General features: G+C 39.1%; 1 protein-coding gene across 3 annotated transcripts in view; it reads left to right on the top strand.

Annotated features, from left to right (window-relative positions):
• FMN1 (formin 1) overlaps positions 1-16,426 on the top strand; it is a 452,266-nt gene that overhangs the window by 115,119 nt on the left and 320,721 nt on the right. For all 3 annotated transcript variants that reach the window (XM_059913697.1, XM_059913699.1, XM_059913696.1), the window contains one exon: positions 1,591-1,769. In XM_059913697.1, coding sequence (XP_059769680.1) covers positions 1,591-1,769 — 179 coding nt within the window. The remainder of the gene's footprint in view (positions 1-1,590; positions 1,770-16,426) is intronic.

The following is a 16,426-nucleotide window of genomic DNA, read 5'->3' as shown; positions in this document are numbered from 1 at the left end:
AGAGACCCTGTGACCTGCATCACCTTTCAACTTTAAAGTGTGATTAGAAACCAACCCACGGAACAGGCAAACAAAAAGCAAAACCTCGGCTGTTTTCGATTTTTCTTTCTTTTGAAATGCTACTCTAATATAAAGGAGAAGCCTGTTATCCCACAGTCCTTTTGTTAGCGGACTTACTCTCAGCTCAAGTTACTTGTAAGTCAGGTGTTCAACGTGGCGGAAGTCGTTGGCTGGTTTTGGGTCCCTGCCAAAGAGACACTATTACAAGGATTAGGTGTAATAAACACCCTATCATATATCCAACAGTCATCTCTGTTGCAAAAGTGCCCTGAGCCTAAACCCTTAACTTCTGCCTGGTTGCTTAATATTTTGCCAAGTTTGCTTACCAGGAATTAGAAGAGATCTAGGAACCTGAGAGCTCTATGGGACTTTAGAGGTCATCTCGTGGTTTCCAAACTATATTCAGGTGGAACGCTGGTGGCTTGCGATGTGTTTAACGGGTGTCCCTTTAAATGGATTCTGTGGTCATGTAAGTTTGGAAAACACTATTATACAGAGCTAAGTTTCTTTAGTAAAGGACATCTCAAGGTCTTTAATATGCTAATATGAATCATGGCTCTGAGGATACGACATGTAGCTTTTCTCACACTAACTTGACCACGAAGTCCTTTTTTTTTTTTTTTTTTTGAAGTCCTTTTATTGTAGAACAGGTACCGCCATCTCGAGAATGCCAGGCAGAGGCCGTGGAATCTAGTCAATAAGAGCACGCCCTCTAATTTTTAACTGCCTGGGTACAGTTCCTGGCTTTACCATTTACTGATCTCATGATCTTGAGCAATTCGCTTCACTTCTTTGTACTTCCGTTTCCCCAACTAAAATGGGGATGCTAATGATACCTACCTATAGAGTTATTTTTAAAACCGAAGAACGGGGCTAAGAACAGTGCCTGGCACATACTTGACTGTTATCATCCTAACATAGTTCAGATAAGGACTAGACTGATGCCCTCATTCTGGAGATGAGAAAGTGAGTTCCAAGTAGTGTACTCATGCAGTGTCACTCATTCAACACACTGACCAAGCGCCAATATGCACTTGCATGCATCGTGCATGGCAATTCTATCCCCAGAAATGAAGATGAACTTGGGGCAGTTCCTGCCCTGGAAGAACACACACTAGTGACTTGGCTCAGGTGAGACCTTTTAGTAGTAAAGCCAACAGCCAACTTTACAGTAGTAAAGTCCAAGTCAGGACTCCTGACTTCCGTCTTGCAGCTCATCCTCTGATTCTGTTTGGAAAGAGAATGATCTGTAGAGCCCGATTGGTAAGCAAGATAGAGGGAGCATGGAGTACAGCCAGTAGACTTATTTTTTTAATTGGATATGAGGGCATATATTTGAATTCATTGTTAGTGTGAGCCAGAAAAAGTAATCAAGAGAAACACTTTTGGAGAAAAGCAAACTCTAAAAATATTAACTAGAAAGGCAAGTAATGGGTGGTATGAAGTGGTCCACGTAGGAGTCCCCAGATAGGGCTGGCTTGATGTATTGGTCACCACTGTGTCACTAATGGTCTGCTCTGTTTGGTCTAGGCATCCCTTCTGAGGGCTTCCCCCGGGACTGCTTCAGTGAGCAGACAGCAGCTAAAGACCTTCCCAGCAGGGATGGAGGTGCGTGGGTCCTGGCCTACAGAGCAGGACCAGTCGGTCCATTTCTGCTCCATGAAGAAAGAGAGAAGCCCAACAGAAGCAAACTGTACTTGGATCTCCATGTAAGTAGACATCTTTGTGTTTGTGCTATGATTCTTTGCAATTGACAGAGGCTCACTTAATATGCATTTAATGTAAAGTGTGTTTGTAAAGCTGCTGAAGCTACATTTTGTGTGAGTGTCGTCTAAAAATCAGTCAGTTGCAGAAAACAGTTATATATCGGTGAGCTGAAATTTGTGCACTAGAAAGTGACTGTGTTTAGAGTTTATGTGAGCATTTACACAGTACTCTGCTTACATCAGTTTGCTGCCTAAACCTCATTGTGGGAGAACCCATTTGCTGCTCTTAATATCATTTTTCTAAAAATTCGAGAACATGTGTTAGCTGACTGATAGGATCTGGATCCTCCAGTGAAATTCAAATAGCCTGTCTTCCACATTCCTAAACCTTTCTTTCTCTGCAGCCGCTCAAATAACAGGTGAACAATTTGGCAGGAAATCTGTGGAATAGAGGATGACCCATTAGAAAAACAGACTTCTCTTTCCCATTAATTCATGGATTCATTGACACAGAGGCCTTGACTGATCTGTACAAAGCAGTGGGCTGGGTTTTAGCTACTTCCACACCAAAGGTGGCCTGATAGGATTGACCAGACTGTCACGATTGTCACCACCCTTCCTCACATCCCCATTTCCTGTCAGAGATGGGGGTGAGCATTAGGAATCTAACAGGCACTTTTTTTTTTTTTTTGCTCTATTAACTTTAATGCCTGTTGATAGTCTTGTGTCCCTGATTTCTTTGAATGACTTACAATTCATTATTTTCAAGCCTGGAAGTATGTTTTTGATGAGTGTGGCCTGTAAGGTTCATATGGGTAGCAATTTTCTCAAGCAACCAAGAGCAGAAGAGCCTTGCACTTTTCATAATCATAAAACCATAGTCATTGTATGTCATTTTAGAAAAGCATTTGACATCTCAGTTATTGTAAAAGGAGGTTTGGAATGAAGCTGTAAGATGTAAAATCTACAGCCCTTCATGAGATGAAATGGAAATTTGTAGTTTTTGTTTACATGCCTCTCCCAAAAAAGCAAACTGTGCATCTTGAGATGTACTCAAAGTAAGAAGTGTAACAGCGACATCTACTGGCCAGACTAAGTTGAGTTTGCTGCAGCAGGAGGCCTGGCGTGTCACAGTGTTGAAATGGATTTTGAAAGACCACTTTCTTTTTCTTCTGTAGTTTTAAAAAATGCTGGGTTTATGTGTTTTTTAACACATTGACTAAACTATGTATTTCTGGTTTTCCTTTTCCTCGGTGAATTAAATTATTTCCTAATTTTACTTTATTTCAATTATAGAAATCATGTACAATCCTTTTGGAAAATTTGAAATATGTAGTTAAATTGAAAGAAAAGTAATAACTCATAATCTCAGCAACCACAGACAACTGTAAATTTTTGATAAATTTTCTTTATATTTTTCACTGTGTATGATGGATTTTCAGTGAGGAACTTTTTTTTTTAACTTATAAGCATAGATTTTATATCCTTATTACTTTCTTTTTTTTTCCTTTACCTATTACTTTTACATTGCTTGTCCATGTTGCTACAAATTCCTCCTGGATATATTTTCAGTGAATGAATAATGTTCCTCTACACTGTATCTCAAAATTTATTTAATCATTTCTCTGTTATTGGATGTTAAATTTTTTTTTTTTGGCCAAGGGCACGGCATGCAGGATCTTAGTTCCCTGACCAGCTATCGAACCCATGCCCCCTGCAGTGGAAGTGCGTAGTCCTAATCACTGGACTGCCAGGGAATTCCCTAAAGTTGTTTTTTATTTTGGGATAGTACTACAATTTGGAAATAAATAGCACTACCACATATATAATTTTTCTTATACCCCTCCCCTCCAATATATAGGATAAACTTTGGTTTATTGTCTATAAATATAAGTATTTTTAGGCTTTTGAAACATATCACATAAACAAGGTCTATTTCCTGAACCAGCCTTTAATGGTGTGTGTGTGTGTTTATACACACGTATATATAAGTATATATATTATATACAATATGTGTATAACAAATATAATATTTATATATTACATATATTATATATGATGTATAAATATGTTTATATATACATAACCATGATTATGTATATATACATAATTTACATAAATATACAATAAAATATATAAAAATATTTACATGTTTCTTAGTTTTCCATTAATTATAATTTTTAAAAACTGGGGTAGTTTCTTTAGATTATTTTCTACATCAGTGGTTTTATAGCTTTGTCCCTAAGACTCCTCACCTGCAAGCCCTACCCCCTTTTCAGAAGCTACAATTTGTCTCCTGTGTTCTGAATATTGTTATTCTAAGATGTCTGCTTGGGAGGGTTCTACTGATTTAGTAAAAGTTTGCATCCTGTTACTGATCACCGCACCAGCTCGCAAGGACTTCTTTCCTCTGGGGGGCTGTGAACGCTAAGCTCAGGGAGACATGTATTGCTGTATGATACTTTGATCAGCCTTAAATGTTGGATAGGACTGCTCGTTTTCAGATTTGAACCTGATTTGCAGTGTCATCATTAAGAAGTTACTTTTTTTTTAACATCTTTATTGGAGTATAATTACTTTACAATGGTGTGTTAGTTTCTGCTGTATAACAAAGTGAATCAGCTATACATATACATATATCCTCATATCTCTTCCCTCTTGCATCTCCTTCCCACCCTCCCTATCCCACCCCTTTAGGTGGACACAAAGCACCAAGCTGATCTCCCTGTGTTATGCAGCTCCTTTCCACTAGCTATCTGTTTTACATTTGGTAGTGTATATATGTCCATGCCACTCTCTCACTTCATCCCAGCTTACCCTTCCCCCTCCCCGTGTCCTCAAGTCCATTCTCTGCATCTGTGTCTTTATTCCTGTCCTGCTCAGAACCTTTTTTTTTTTTTTTTTTTTGGTTCCATATATATGTGTTAGCATACAGTATTTGTTTTTCTCTTTCTGACTTACTTCACTCTGTGTGACAGACTCTAGGTCCATCCACCTCACCACAAATAACTCAATTTCATTTCTTTTTATGGCTGAGTAATATTCCATTGTATATATGTGCCACATTTCTTTATCCATTCATCTGTCACTGGACGCTTAGGTTGCTTCCATGTCCTGGCTATTGTAAATAGAGCTGCAATGAACATTGTGGTACATCACTCTTTTGGAATTATGGTTTTCTCAGGGTATATGCCCAGTAGTGGAATTGCTGGGTCATATGGTAGTTCTCTTTTTAGTTTTTTAAGGAACCTTCATACTGTTCTCCATTGTGGCTGTATCAATTTACATTCCCACCAACAGTGCAAGAGGGTTCCCTTTTCTCCACACCCTCTCCAGCATTTATTGTTTGTAGATTTTTTGATGATGGCCATTCTGACTGGTGTGAGGTGATACCTCATTGTAGTTTTGATTTGCACTTCTCTAGTGATTAGTGATGGTGAGCATCTTTTCATGTATTTGTTGGCCATATGTATGTCTTTTTTGGAGAAATGTCTGTTTAGGTCTTCTGCCCATTTTTGGATTGGGTTGTCTGTTTTTTTGATACTGAGCTGAATGAGCTCCTTTTAAATTTTGGAGATTAATCCTTTGTCAGTTGCTTCATTTGTAAATATTTTCTCCCATTCTGAGGGTTGTCTCTTCATCTTATTTATGGTTTCCTTTGCTGTGCAAAAGCTTTCAATTTTCATTAGGTCCCATTTGTTTATCTTTGTTTTTATTCCCATTTCTCTAGGAGATGGGTCAAAAAGGATCTTGCTGTGATTTATGTCATAGAGTGTTCTGCCTATGCTTTCCTCTAAGAGTTTTATAGTGTCTGGCCTTATATTTAGGTCTTTAATCCATTTTGAGTTGATTTTTGTGTATGATGTTAGGGAGTTCTCTAATTTCATTCTTTTACATGTAGCTGTCCAGTTTTCCCAGCACCACTTATTGAAGAGGCTGTCTTTTCTCCATTGTATACTCTTTCCTCCTTTATCAAAAAGAAGGTGACCATATGTGCATAGGTTTATCTCTGGGCTTTCTATCCTGTTCCATTGATCTATATTTCTGTTTTTGTGCCAGTACCATGCTGTCTTGATTACTATAGCTTTGTAGTATAGTCTGAAGTCAGGGAGCCTGATTCCTCCAGCTCCGTTTTTCTTTCTCAAGGTTGCTTTGGCTATTCGGGGTCTTTTGTGTTTCCATACAAAGTGTAAAATTTTTTCTTCTAGTTCTCTGAAAAATGCCATTGGTAGTTTGACAGGGATTGCATTGAATCTGTAGATTGCTTTGGGTAGTATAGTCATTTTCACAATGTTGATTCTTCCAATCCAAGAACATGGTATATCTCTCCATCTATTTGTATCATCTTTAATTTCTTTCATCAGTGTCTTATAGTTTTCTGCATACAGGTGTTTTGACTCCTTAGGTAGGTTTATTCCTAGGTATTTTATTCTTTTTGTTGCAATGGTGAATGGTAGTGTTTCCTTAATTTCTCTTTCAGATTTTTCATCATTAGTATATAAGAATGCAAGAGATTTCTGTGCATTAATTTTGTATCCGGCTGCTTTACAAAATTCATTGATTAGCTCTAATGGTTTTCTGGTAGCATCTTTAGGATTCTTTATGTATAGTATCATGTCATCTGCAAACAGTGACAGTTTTACTTCTTCTTTTCCGATTAGATTCCTTTTATTTCTTCTTTCTTCTCTGATTGCTGTGGCTAAAACTTCCAAAAGTATGTTGAATAATAGTGGTGAGAGTGGGCAACCTTGTCTTGTTTGTGATCTTAGTGGAAGTGGTTTCAGTTTTCCACCATAGAGAACGATGTTGGCTGTGGGTTTGTCATATATGGCCTTTATTATGTTGAGGTAAGTTCCCTGTATGCCTACTTTCTGGAGAGTTTTTATCATAAATGGGTGTTGAATTTTTTCAAAAGCTTTTTCTGCATCTATTGAGATTATCATATGGTTTTTCTCCTTCAGTTTGTTAATATGGTGTATCACGTTGATTAATTTACGTATATTGAAGAATCCTTGCATTCCTGGGATAAACCCTACTTGATTATGGTGTATGATACATTTAATGTGCAGTTGGATTCTGTTTGCTAGTATTTTGTTGAGGATTTTTGCATCTATGTTCGTCAGTGATATTGACCTGTAGTTCTCTCTTTTTGTGACATCTTTGTCTGCTTTTGGTATCAGGGTGATGGTGGCCTCGTAGAATGAGTCTGGGAGTGTTCCTCCCTCTGCTATAATTTGGAAGAGTTTGGGAAGGATAGGTGCTAGCTCTTCTGTAAATGTTTGATAGAATTCACCTGTGAAGCCATCTGGTCCTGGGCTTTTGTTTGTTGCAAGATTTTTAATCACAGTTTCAATTTCAGTGCTTGTGATTGGTCTGTTTATATTTTCTATTTATTCCTGGTTCAGTCTCAGAAGGTTGTGCTTTTCTAAGAATTTGTCCATTTCTTCCAGGTTGTCCATTTTTTTTGGCATATGGTTGCTTGTAGTGATCTCTCATGATCCTTTGTATTTCTGCAGTATCAGTTGTTACTTCTTTTTCATTTCTAATTCTTTTGATTTGAGTCTTATCTCTCTTTTTCTTGATGAGTCTGGCTAATGGTTTATCAATTTTGTTTATCTTCTCAAAGAATCAGCTTTTAGTTTTACTGATCTTTGCTATCGTTTCCTTTATTTCTTTTTCTTTTATTTCTGATCTGATCTTTATGATTTCTTTCCTTCTGCTAACTTTGGGTTTTTTTTTGTTCTGTCTCTAATTGCTTTAGGTGTAAGGTTATGTTGTTTATTTGAGATGTTTCTTGTTTCTTGAGGTAGGATTATATTGCTAAAAACTTCCCTCTTAGAGCTGCTTTTGCTGCATCCCATAGGTTTTCAGTCATCGTGTTTTCATTGTCATTTGTTTCTAGCTATTTTTTGATTTCTTCTTTGATTTCTTCAGTGATCTCTTGGTTATTAAGTAGTGTATTGTTTAGCCTCCATGTGTTTGTATTTTTTACAGTTTTTTTCCTGTAATTGATATCTAGTCTCATAGTGTTGTGGTCGGAAAAGATACTTGATACGATTTCAATTTTCTTAAATTTACCAAGGCTTGATTTGTGACCCAAGATATGATCTATCCTGGAGAATGTTCCTCATATGAGCACTTGAGAAGAAAGTGTATTCTGTTGTTTTTGGATGGAATTTTCTATAAATATCAATTAAGTCCATCTTGTCTAATGTGTCATTTAAAGCTTGTGTTTCCTTATTTATTTTCATTCTGGATGCTCTGTCCATTGATGAAAGTGGGGTGTTTAAGTCCCCTACTATGATTGTGTAACTGTCGATTTCCCCTTTTATGGCTCTTAGCATTTGCCTTATGTATTGAGGTGCTCCTATTTTGGGAGCACATATATTTATAATTGTTATATCTTCTTCTTGGATGGATCCCTTGATCATTATATAGTGTCCTTCTTTGTCTCTTGTAATAGTCTTTATTTTAAAGTCTATTTTGTCTGATATGAGAATTGCTACTCCAGCTTTGTTTTGATTTCCATTTTCATGGAATACCTTTTTCCATCCCCTCACTTTCAGTCTGTATGTGTCCCTAGGTCTGAAGTGGGTCTCTTGTAGACAGCATATATACGGGTCTACTTTTTGTATCCATTCAGCCAGTCTATGTCTTTTGGTTGGAGCATTTAATCCATTTACATTTAAGGTAATTATTGATATGTATGTTCCTATTACCATTTTCTTAATTGTTTTGGGTTTGTTTTTGTAGGTCTTTTCCTTCTCTTGTGTTTCCTGCCTAGAGAAGTTCATTTAGCATTTGTTGTAAAGCTGGTTTGGTGGTGCTGAATTCTCCTAACTTTTGCTTGTCTGTAAAGGTTTTAATTTCTCCCTCAAATCTGAATGAGATCATTGCTGGGTAGAGTAATCTTGGTTGTAGGTTTTTCCCTTTCATGACTTTAAATATGTCCTGCCACTCCGTTCTGGCTTGCAGAGTTTGTGCTGAAAGATCAGGTGTTAACCTTAAGGGGATTCCCGTGTATGTTATTTGTTGCTTTTCCCTTGCTGCTTTTAATATTCTTTCTTTGTATTTAATTTTTGATAGTTTGATTAATATGTGTCTTGGGGTGTTTCTCCTTGGATTTATCCTGTATGGGACTCTCTGTCCTTCTTGGACTTGATTATTTCCTTTCCCATGTTAGGGAAATTTTCAACTATAATCTCTTCAAATATTTTCTCAGACCCTTTCTTTTTCTCTTCTTCTTCTGGGACCCCTATAATTCGAATGTTGGTGCGTTCAATGTTGTCCCAGAGGTCTCGAGAGTGTCCCCAATTGTTTTCATTCTTTTTTCTTTATTCTGCTCTGTGGTAGCTATTTGCACTATTTTATCTTCCAGGTCACTTATCCGTACTTCTGCCTCAGTTAATCTGCTATTGATTCCTTCTAGAGAATTTTAAATTTCATTTATTGTGTTGTTCATCACTGTTTGTTTGCTCTTTAGTTCTTCTGTGTCCTTGTTAAACATTTCTTGTATTTCCTCCATTCTATTTCCAAGCTTTTGGATCATCTTTACTATCATTACTCTGAATTCTTTTTCAGGTAGACTGCATATTTCCTCTTCATATGTTTGGTCTGGTGCATTTTTACCTTGCTCCTTCATCTGCTGCATATTTCTCTGTTTTCCTATTTTGCTTAACTTACTGTGTTTGGGGTCTCCTTTTTGCAGGCTTCAGGTTCGTAGTTCATGTTGTTTCTGGTGTCTGCCCTCAGTGGGTAAGGTTGGTTCAGTGGGTTGTGTAGGCTTCCTGGTAGGGGGGACTGGTGCCTGTGTTCTGGTGCGTGGGGCTGGATCTTGTCTTTCTGGTGGGCAGGGCTCTGTCCGATGGTGTGTTTTGGGCTGTCTGTGAACTTGTATGATTTTAGGCAGCCTTTCTGCTAATGCGTGGGGTTGTGTTCCTGTCTTGCTAGTTATTTGGCATGGGGTGTCCAGCACTGGAGCTTGCTGATCGTTGAGTGGAGCTGGGTCTTAGTGTTGAGATGGAGATCTCTGGGAGAGCTCTTGCTGATTGATATTATGTGGGGCCGGGAGGTCTCTGGTGGTCCAATGTCCTGGACTTGGCTCTCCCACCTCAGAGGCTCAGGCCTGACACCAGCCCGGAGCACCAAGACCCTGTCAGCCACATGGCTCAGAAGAAGAGGGAGAAAAAAAAAAGAAAGAAAATAATAAATGTAAATAAATAAATAAATAAAATAATTAAAAATTTAAAAATTATTAAAATAAAAAAGTAATTAAAAAAAGAGAGCAATCAAACCAATAAACAAATCCACCAGTGATAACAATCGCTAAAAACTATACTAAGATAAACATAAAAATCAGAAACAAGTCAGCCACAGACAGCAAACCCCAAGTCTACAGTTGCTCCCAAAGTCCACCACCTCAATTTTGGGTTGATTCATTGTCTATTCAGGTATTCCACAGACGCAGTGTACCTCAAGTTGATTGTGGGGATTTAATCCGCTGCTCCTGAGGCTGCACGGAGAAATTTCACTTTCTCTTCTTTGTTTGCACAGCTCCCGGTGTTCAGCTTTGGATGTGGCCCCACCTCTGCGTGTAGGTTGCCCTCAGGCTTCTGTTCCCACCCAGACAGGACGGGTTTAAAGCAGCAGCTGATTAGGGGGCTCTGGCTCACTCAGGCCCTTGGGGAGGGAGGGGTACGGTAGTTATAATTGGAATGTGGGGCGAGCCTGCAGCGGCAGAGGCCAGCATAACTTTGCAACTGCCTGAGGTGCGCCAAGTGTTCTCCCGGGGAAGTTGTCGCTGGATCACGGGACTCTGGCAGTGGCAGGTTGCACAGGCTCCTGGGGGCGTGTGGATAGTGACCTGCACTTGCACAAAGTTTTCTTGGTGGCTGCAGCCGCAGCATTAGCGTTTCATGCCCGTTTCTGGTGTCCGAGCTGATAGCCACAGCTCACGCCTGTCTCTGAAGCTCGTTTAAGCAGTGCTCTGAATCCCCTCTCCTCGTGCACCCCGAAACAATGGTCTCTTGCCTCTTAGGCAGTTCCAGGCTTTTTCCTGGACTCCCTCCCGGCTAGCTGTGGTGCACTAGCCCCCTTCAGGCTGTGTTCACGCAGCGAACTCCAGTGCTCTCCCTGGGATCTGACCTCCAAAGCCGGAGCCTCTGCTCCCAGCCCCCACCTGCCCCGGCGGGTGAGCAGACAAGCCTCTCGGGCTGGTGAGTGCTGGTCGGCATCGATCCTCTGTGCGGGAATCTCTCCGCTTTGCCCTCTGCACCCGTCTTGCTGTGCTCTCCTCTGTGGCTCCTAAGCTTCCGCCCCATCCTCCCCCATCTCTACCAGTGAAGCGGCTTCCTAGTGTGTGGAAACCTTTCCTCTTTCACAGCTCCCTCCCAGAGGTACAGGTCCCATTCCTATTCTTTTGTCTCTTTTTTCTTTTTTCTTTTGCCCTACCCAGGTACGTGGGGGAGTTTCTTGCCTTTCGGGAAGTCTGAGGTCTTCTGCCAGCGTTCAGTAGGTGTTCTGTAGGAGTTGTTCCACATGTAGATGTATTTTTGATGTATTTGTGGGGAGGAAGGTGATCTCCACGTCTTACTTCTCCACCATCTTGAAGGTCCACCCAAGAAGTTACTTTAATCAGTCTTTTTCTATGGATATGCAGCATTTCATTAGTATGTAGGGGTAATAGCTAAAACATTTACTAATTGGTGGGAATTTGGCATCCACAAATCGGAATGGCCCCAGGCATTAGGGCTGAGGCTGCTATTAAGGCCCCTTATTTAGCTGTGCATTAATTTTTATTTATTTATTTATTTATTTTTGTCAAGAGCCAGAGAGGAAATATTTTAGACTTTGGGACCATACAGTCTCTGTTGCAACCACTCAACCCTGTTAACAAAAGCAGCCGTAGAGAATACATACATGAATAAGTGTGCCTGTGTTCCCATAAAAGTCTATAGACACTGAAATTTGAATTTCATATTATTTTCACCTATCAAAAATATTATTCATCTTTGATTTTTTTCCCACCATGAAAAAATGTAAAGATCATTCTTAAAGGAGTCATTCAGAAATAGGCAGTGGGTCAGATCTGGCCCACTCTGGTCTAGAACAAGAGGTGGAGGTCTCCTTCACTTCAGTTCCACTGCTGGCTCAACCACTCGCTAGCTGTGGGACTCTGGGCACCGGTTAACTTCTGTGGGCCTCAGTTTCTTTAACAAGTGTGTGCTGACAGGATGGGAGGAACACGAACAGATGAAACAGTGTTCCTTTTAGCTATAATATTACACTTCCTGATTCTCTTAAAGGAGCATAAGTCAACCCAAGCAGTGTGGTGTGTGGGGGTATGAAAATTACTTAAAAGAAATACAAGAAATGCAAAGAAAGAGATGGAAATTATTTAAAAGAAAAACAAATAACATCTTAATATTCTCAACATGAATCTTTGTTTTAATACGAGGAACAATGTCACAACTCTGATAGTGAGACCAAAATTTATCGTCTCCTAACTCTATTTGAAGGCTCATATCATTTCTTTCTGTTTCTCCAGTGCAATCCTTTTTTTCTCCCCTGGTTTTACTGAGGTGTAATTAACATACAATATTGTTTAAGTTTCAAGTGTACAACATAATGATTTGATATATGTATATACCGTGAAATAATCACCACAATAAATTCATTTCACATCCATCACCTCACATAGTTACAAGTTTTTTTTTCTGGCGATGAGAACTTTGAAGATCTACTCTCTTAGCAACTTTCAAATGTGCAATAGAGCATTGTTAACTATAGCCACCAACCTGTACATTACATCCCCAGGACTTATCAGTCTTACAACTGGAAGTCTGTACCTTCTGACTACCTTTCACCCATTTTCCTCTGTCTTCATCTCCCCACATCTGGCAACCACCAGTCTCTTTTCTGTTTCTATGAATTTGGGTTTTTTAAGATTCCACTTATAAGTGAGAACATAACAGTATTCGTCTTTCTCTGTCTGACTTATTCTACTTAGCATAATGCCCTTACGGTCCATCCATGTTGTCGCATGTTACGTTCATCTTTTAGTTACTGAACTGTGAGAAGGTCCAAGGGTTCCTTGGAGGAATGGCAGGAGGTGCAGCTGGTGGAAGGTAGACACCAGGGAGGCTCCGAGCAGCGTCTATTTACTAACCAGTATGTATTTCAGTGTTTAAGCAACCAGTGCTGCTGTCTTGGTGCCCCTTGGCTGAATGTCAGCCAGACTGCTGTGTAGAGAGGTTCTGTTTGGGTGATCATCCTGCTCTAGCAAATCCCGTAGACCATTCTGGGTGACCTAGAGAGTTCTCAAAAGAACCCAATGCTCAGTCAGTTCCACTTTTAGGTCATGAGGTTGCTACATATTACATAGGACATATTCAGTGAAAAATTATTTGTTGTTTGTCTGAAATTCAAATTTAACTGGTTGTCCTGTATTCTATTTCGTAAATATGGCAATCCTAGGTGTCAGTTTGGGGGCAACATCCAAATGCACCAAATGTGTGAATTGCCTTGGGGTAGCATCTATATATGATAAACCCTCAGTCACCCTAAAGTGCCCATTTAGAGCATGAACATTATTACACAGTTAACCTTAAAGGGCAGTTTCTTATATTCCACTATAAGAAACTATCATTAGCCGTGCTCCTCAGTTGCCAGTACACTTTGAGCCAGACATGTCAAGGCAACTGAATCTGGACAGACCAGAGAGCAAATGGGGCCTAACTTCTTATAACAAGTGCAGTTTCTTAAAGATTCCATTTGAGATGACTATTCACCATGGAGGATAGTTTGTAAAATGTCTGTAAACAAGGGACGTGGGCAGGATATAAAAAAGACACTAAAAGAGGTGTGGCCTGAGATGGACAAAAGGTATGCAAAGCAGAAAAGGTAAGCAGTCGTCAGAATTCTATATTGGTTGCATGAATTCTGAAAGTAGGATTTTGCATGCAGCTTTTAAAACACAAGCCTTGAACTTTTCTTGGTGATGCTGGTTTCCAAGGATCGTCTTCATCACCCCACCCGTGGGTCCCGGGATGCTCCTTACTGAATTAGCTTAATTGTCTGCGGAGGACACAGCATCGGGTTCCAAGTAATTGCATCTTATGAACGGAAAGATATAATTACCAAGTCCACACCAAACCTTAAGTGTCTAAACCAGTAACAAAACTGCCATGAATTGATCACTTCCTCAATGCCAGGCACCATTCTTTGAAGTATTATTATACCTATTGTATTGATACAAATAAGGAGAGAGGTTCAGTAAAGTCAGGTGCAAGGATCTGGACCCAGGTCTGTCCGAGTCTGGACCTAGGTGCTTAAATGTTAAGTCCCTCTACCTCTCCACTAGTTTGGATGCTTTTCTGATTTGTTTGTTTGCTTTTGTTTTGCTTTTAATTGAAGAACCAAATTCATTTCATGGATATGAGTTAGCTCTCATAATCAGTGAGAAGGATTGAGAACCAGGCTCAGATTTAGAAAGCTAGAACCACAACCAAAATCACCCCCACAGAACTCAATCCAGTGAAGATTCTGCAACTGCTTACCTGGGACACTGGATGCCTCAGACCTTGGGTCTTTACAGTTGATGGGGAAACGGGGAAACACGAGCAGATTTCAGGCCCTCACGTTCCTTCACTCCTAAAAGGCAAACTCTGCGGCATCAATTGACTTTGACAGCAAAGAATGGAGGCAGAGGGCTCTCTGATACAGTGCCTTTGCAGTACATGGAAAGGGCCACATCCTTGTTTTGTATTCATGGAAGCCAATGAGAGCCTACCGCTTAAAGCTAAAGGCCGCAGGTGGACTTCCCCACATCATTAGCATATTCATGACAATCGGGCTTGTATTTGCAAGTGAAGTGAATTTAGAAATATCAAGCTAGCTTGTTTTCTGAAGGCATGTGTTTATTTGTGTATGTGAGTACATATGTGTGAGTGTGTGAGTGTGTGAAAGAGAGAGAAAGAGACAGAGATTGTGTTTCTGTTGGCTGTATGATAAATGATCAAGAAATGATTCAGGTAAAAAGAACAGTGGGGAGGGATGAATTATTGATGGAACTGGAAAATCGCCTTTTTTTTCTCACAAACTCCTCACCATTTTAAGTCATGATAAAGCAGTTGAAAAAAAGTAATCTGGTTTTATTCCTAAAGCCCATGAAATTTAGTTATCGCTCTCAAATCAGTTCCAGTTTTGCAATTGGTGTGGAAGGTTGTTATCACATGTAAATAGAAACCCAAATTTATGCCAATCATAAAGCTCAGTTCTTAGGCCATTTCTCACACTTCTCTTGACATCTATTTGTCCTCTCTATAAACTGCAAGATCATGACAAATCTAGTAACATCCCAGATTTCTTTATGAAACAAAAAGAATAATAAGCTTGTCTTAACCATTGAACACCTTAATGGTTAATGGAACTGTGAAATTCACTTTTCTTTGATCTTGATAACACTTGCTGTCCTCATTTCCTCTGTCTATTCTGACATGAAACAGAATAGCTGTTCATGTAAAATTTGGACTCTGGAAGCATCTACATAGAGAAAACTTTATATTATACTTTCAGAGTCTGAGAAACCACAGATTAGAACTGAGTTTTATAAAACTGGTGAGAAATCTGTCTATGAATTTTATTTAAATGAATGAGAATATTGCACTGAAATATTTTATTTGACTTCTCTAAAATTCGACTGTTTGCTTTTTTGCTCCCTTTGAATGAGTTTCATTTTTTTAAGCCTCCCTTTTCTGTCTCAAAAACTGCAGTTCTGTGTGCATTGCTTAGACTGTGAGCTTCACATCAGTTCTTTAAATGCTGATCTCTTTCTACATATACCATTTATGTTCCATGTGCATATTCAGAAAAGTATTTTCTTTCTTTCCTCTCCAGGATAGAAATGGGAATTTGTGGTTAAAATTACATCCCATATGACCCATTTAAAATTTGAAATGCAGCAGCCTTTGCCTAGGGAATGTTTGAGAGCACTCCTATGCTAACATAAGGCTCCAGTTTAATAAAAACTGGCCCAGTTATTTTTCTCTTGCCTTTTGATTTTTGCATGTTTTAATTAAGCCATCTTGATTTATGATTATTATTCCTTCTGAATTGCATTAAGAACTACAGCTACTACATAAATGTCCTGTGTATGAACATTATAAACATCCCTTTCCAGCTATAGAAAGTAAGTGACTGTGATTCTAGGAACTATTATAACATTTCTACAGAATATTTCATGATACTTTTTAAAGTGTTGAAAATGACAGTAGCGCTGTATATACTTGTTTTGTTTAAATCTCAAGGTAAAATGATGTACAAAATGGAGGCAATAGTGAATATATTTCAAAATTATGGAAACGTGATTCCTCTCTCCCACTTCATTGATGCCTGTAGCTATACATGCTTCATAAAGTATGCTTACTATTTATTGGGTGTCTGTTGTGAATCAAGCAAGCACCGGGTTAGGAATATTAGCACATTTAATTCTTAGAACAATCCTATGAGTTATTATTTTCCCTATTTTATACATGTAAATACTGGTTCATAGAAGTTAAGGAACTTGCCTAAGTGACACATCTAGCGTGTAACTAGTAAGTAATATCCCATAGTGAACCCAAATACATCTCACTTCAAAGCCATAGCTCTGGCCTCTCCTC

This window comes from Balaenoptera ricei, chromosome 2 (assembly GCF_028023285.1).
Source record: "Balaenoptera ricei isolate mBalRic1 chromosome 2, mBalRic1.hap2, whole genome shotgun sequence".
NCBI lineage: Eukaryota > Metazoa > Chordata > Mammalia > Artiodactyla > Balaenopteridae > Balaenoptera > Balaenoptera ricei.
Note: the sequence above shows the minus strand (reverse complement) of the source record. Positions and strands in the feature narration are given on the sequence as shown.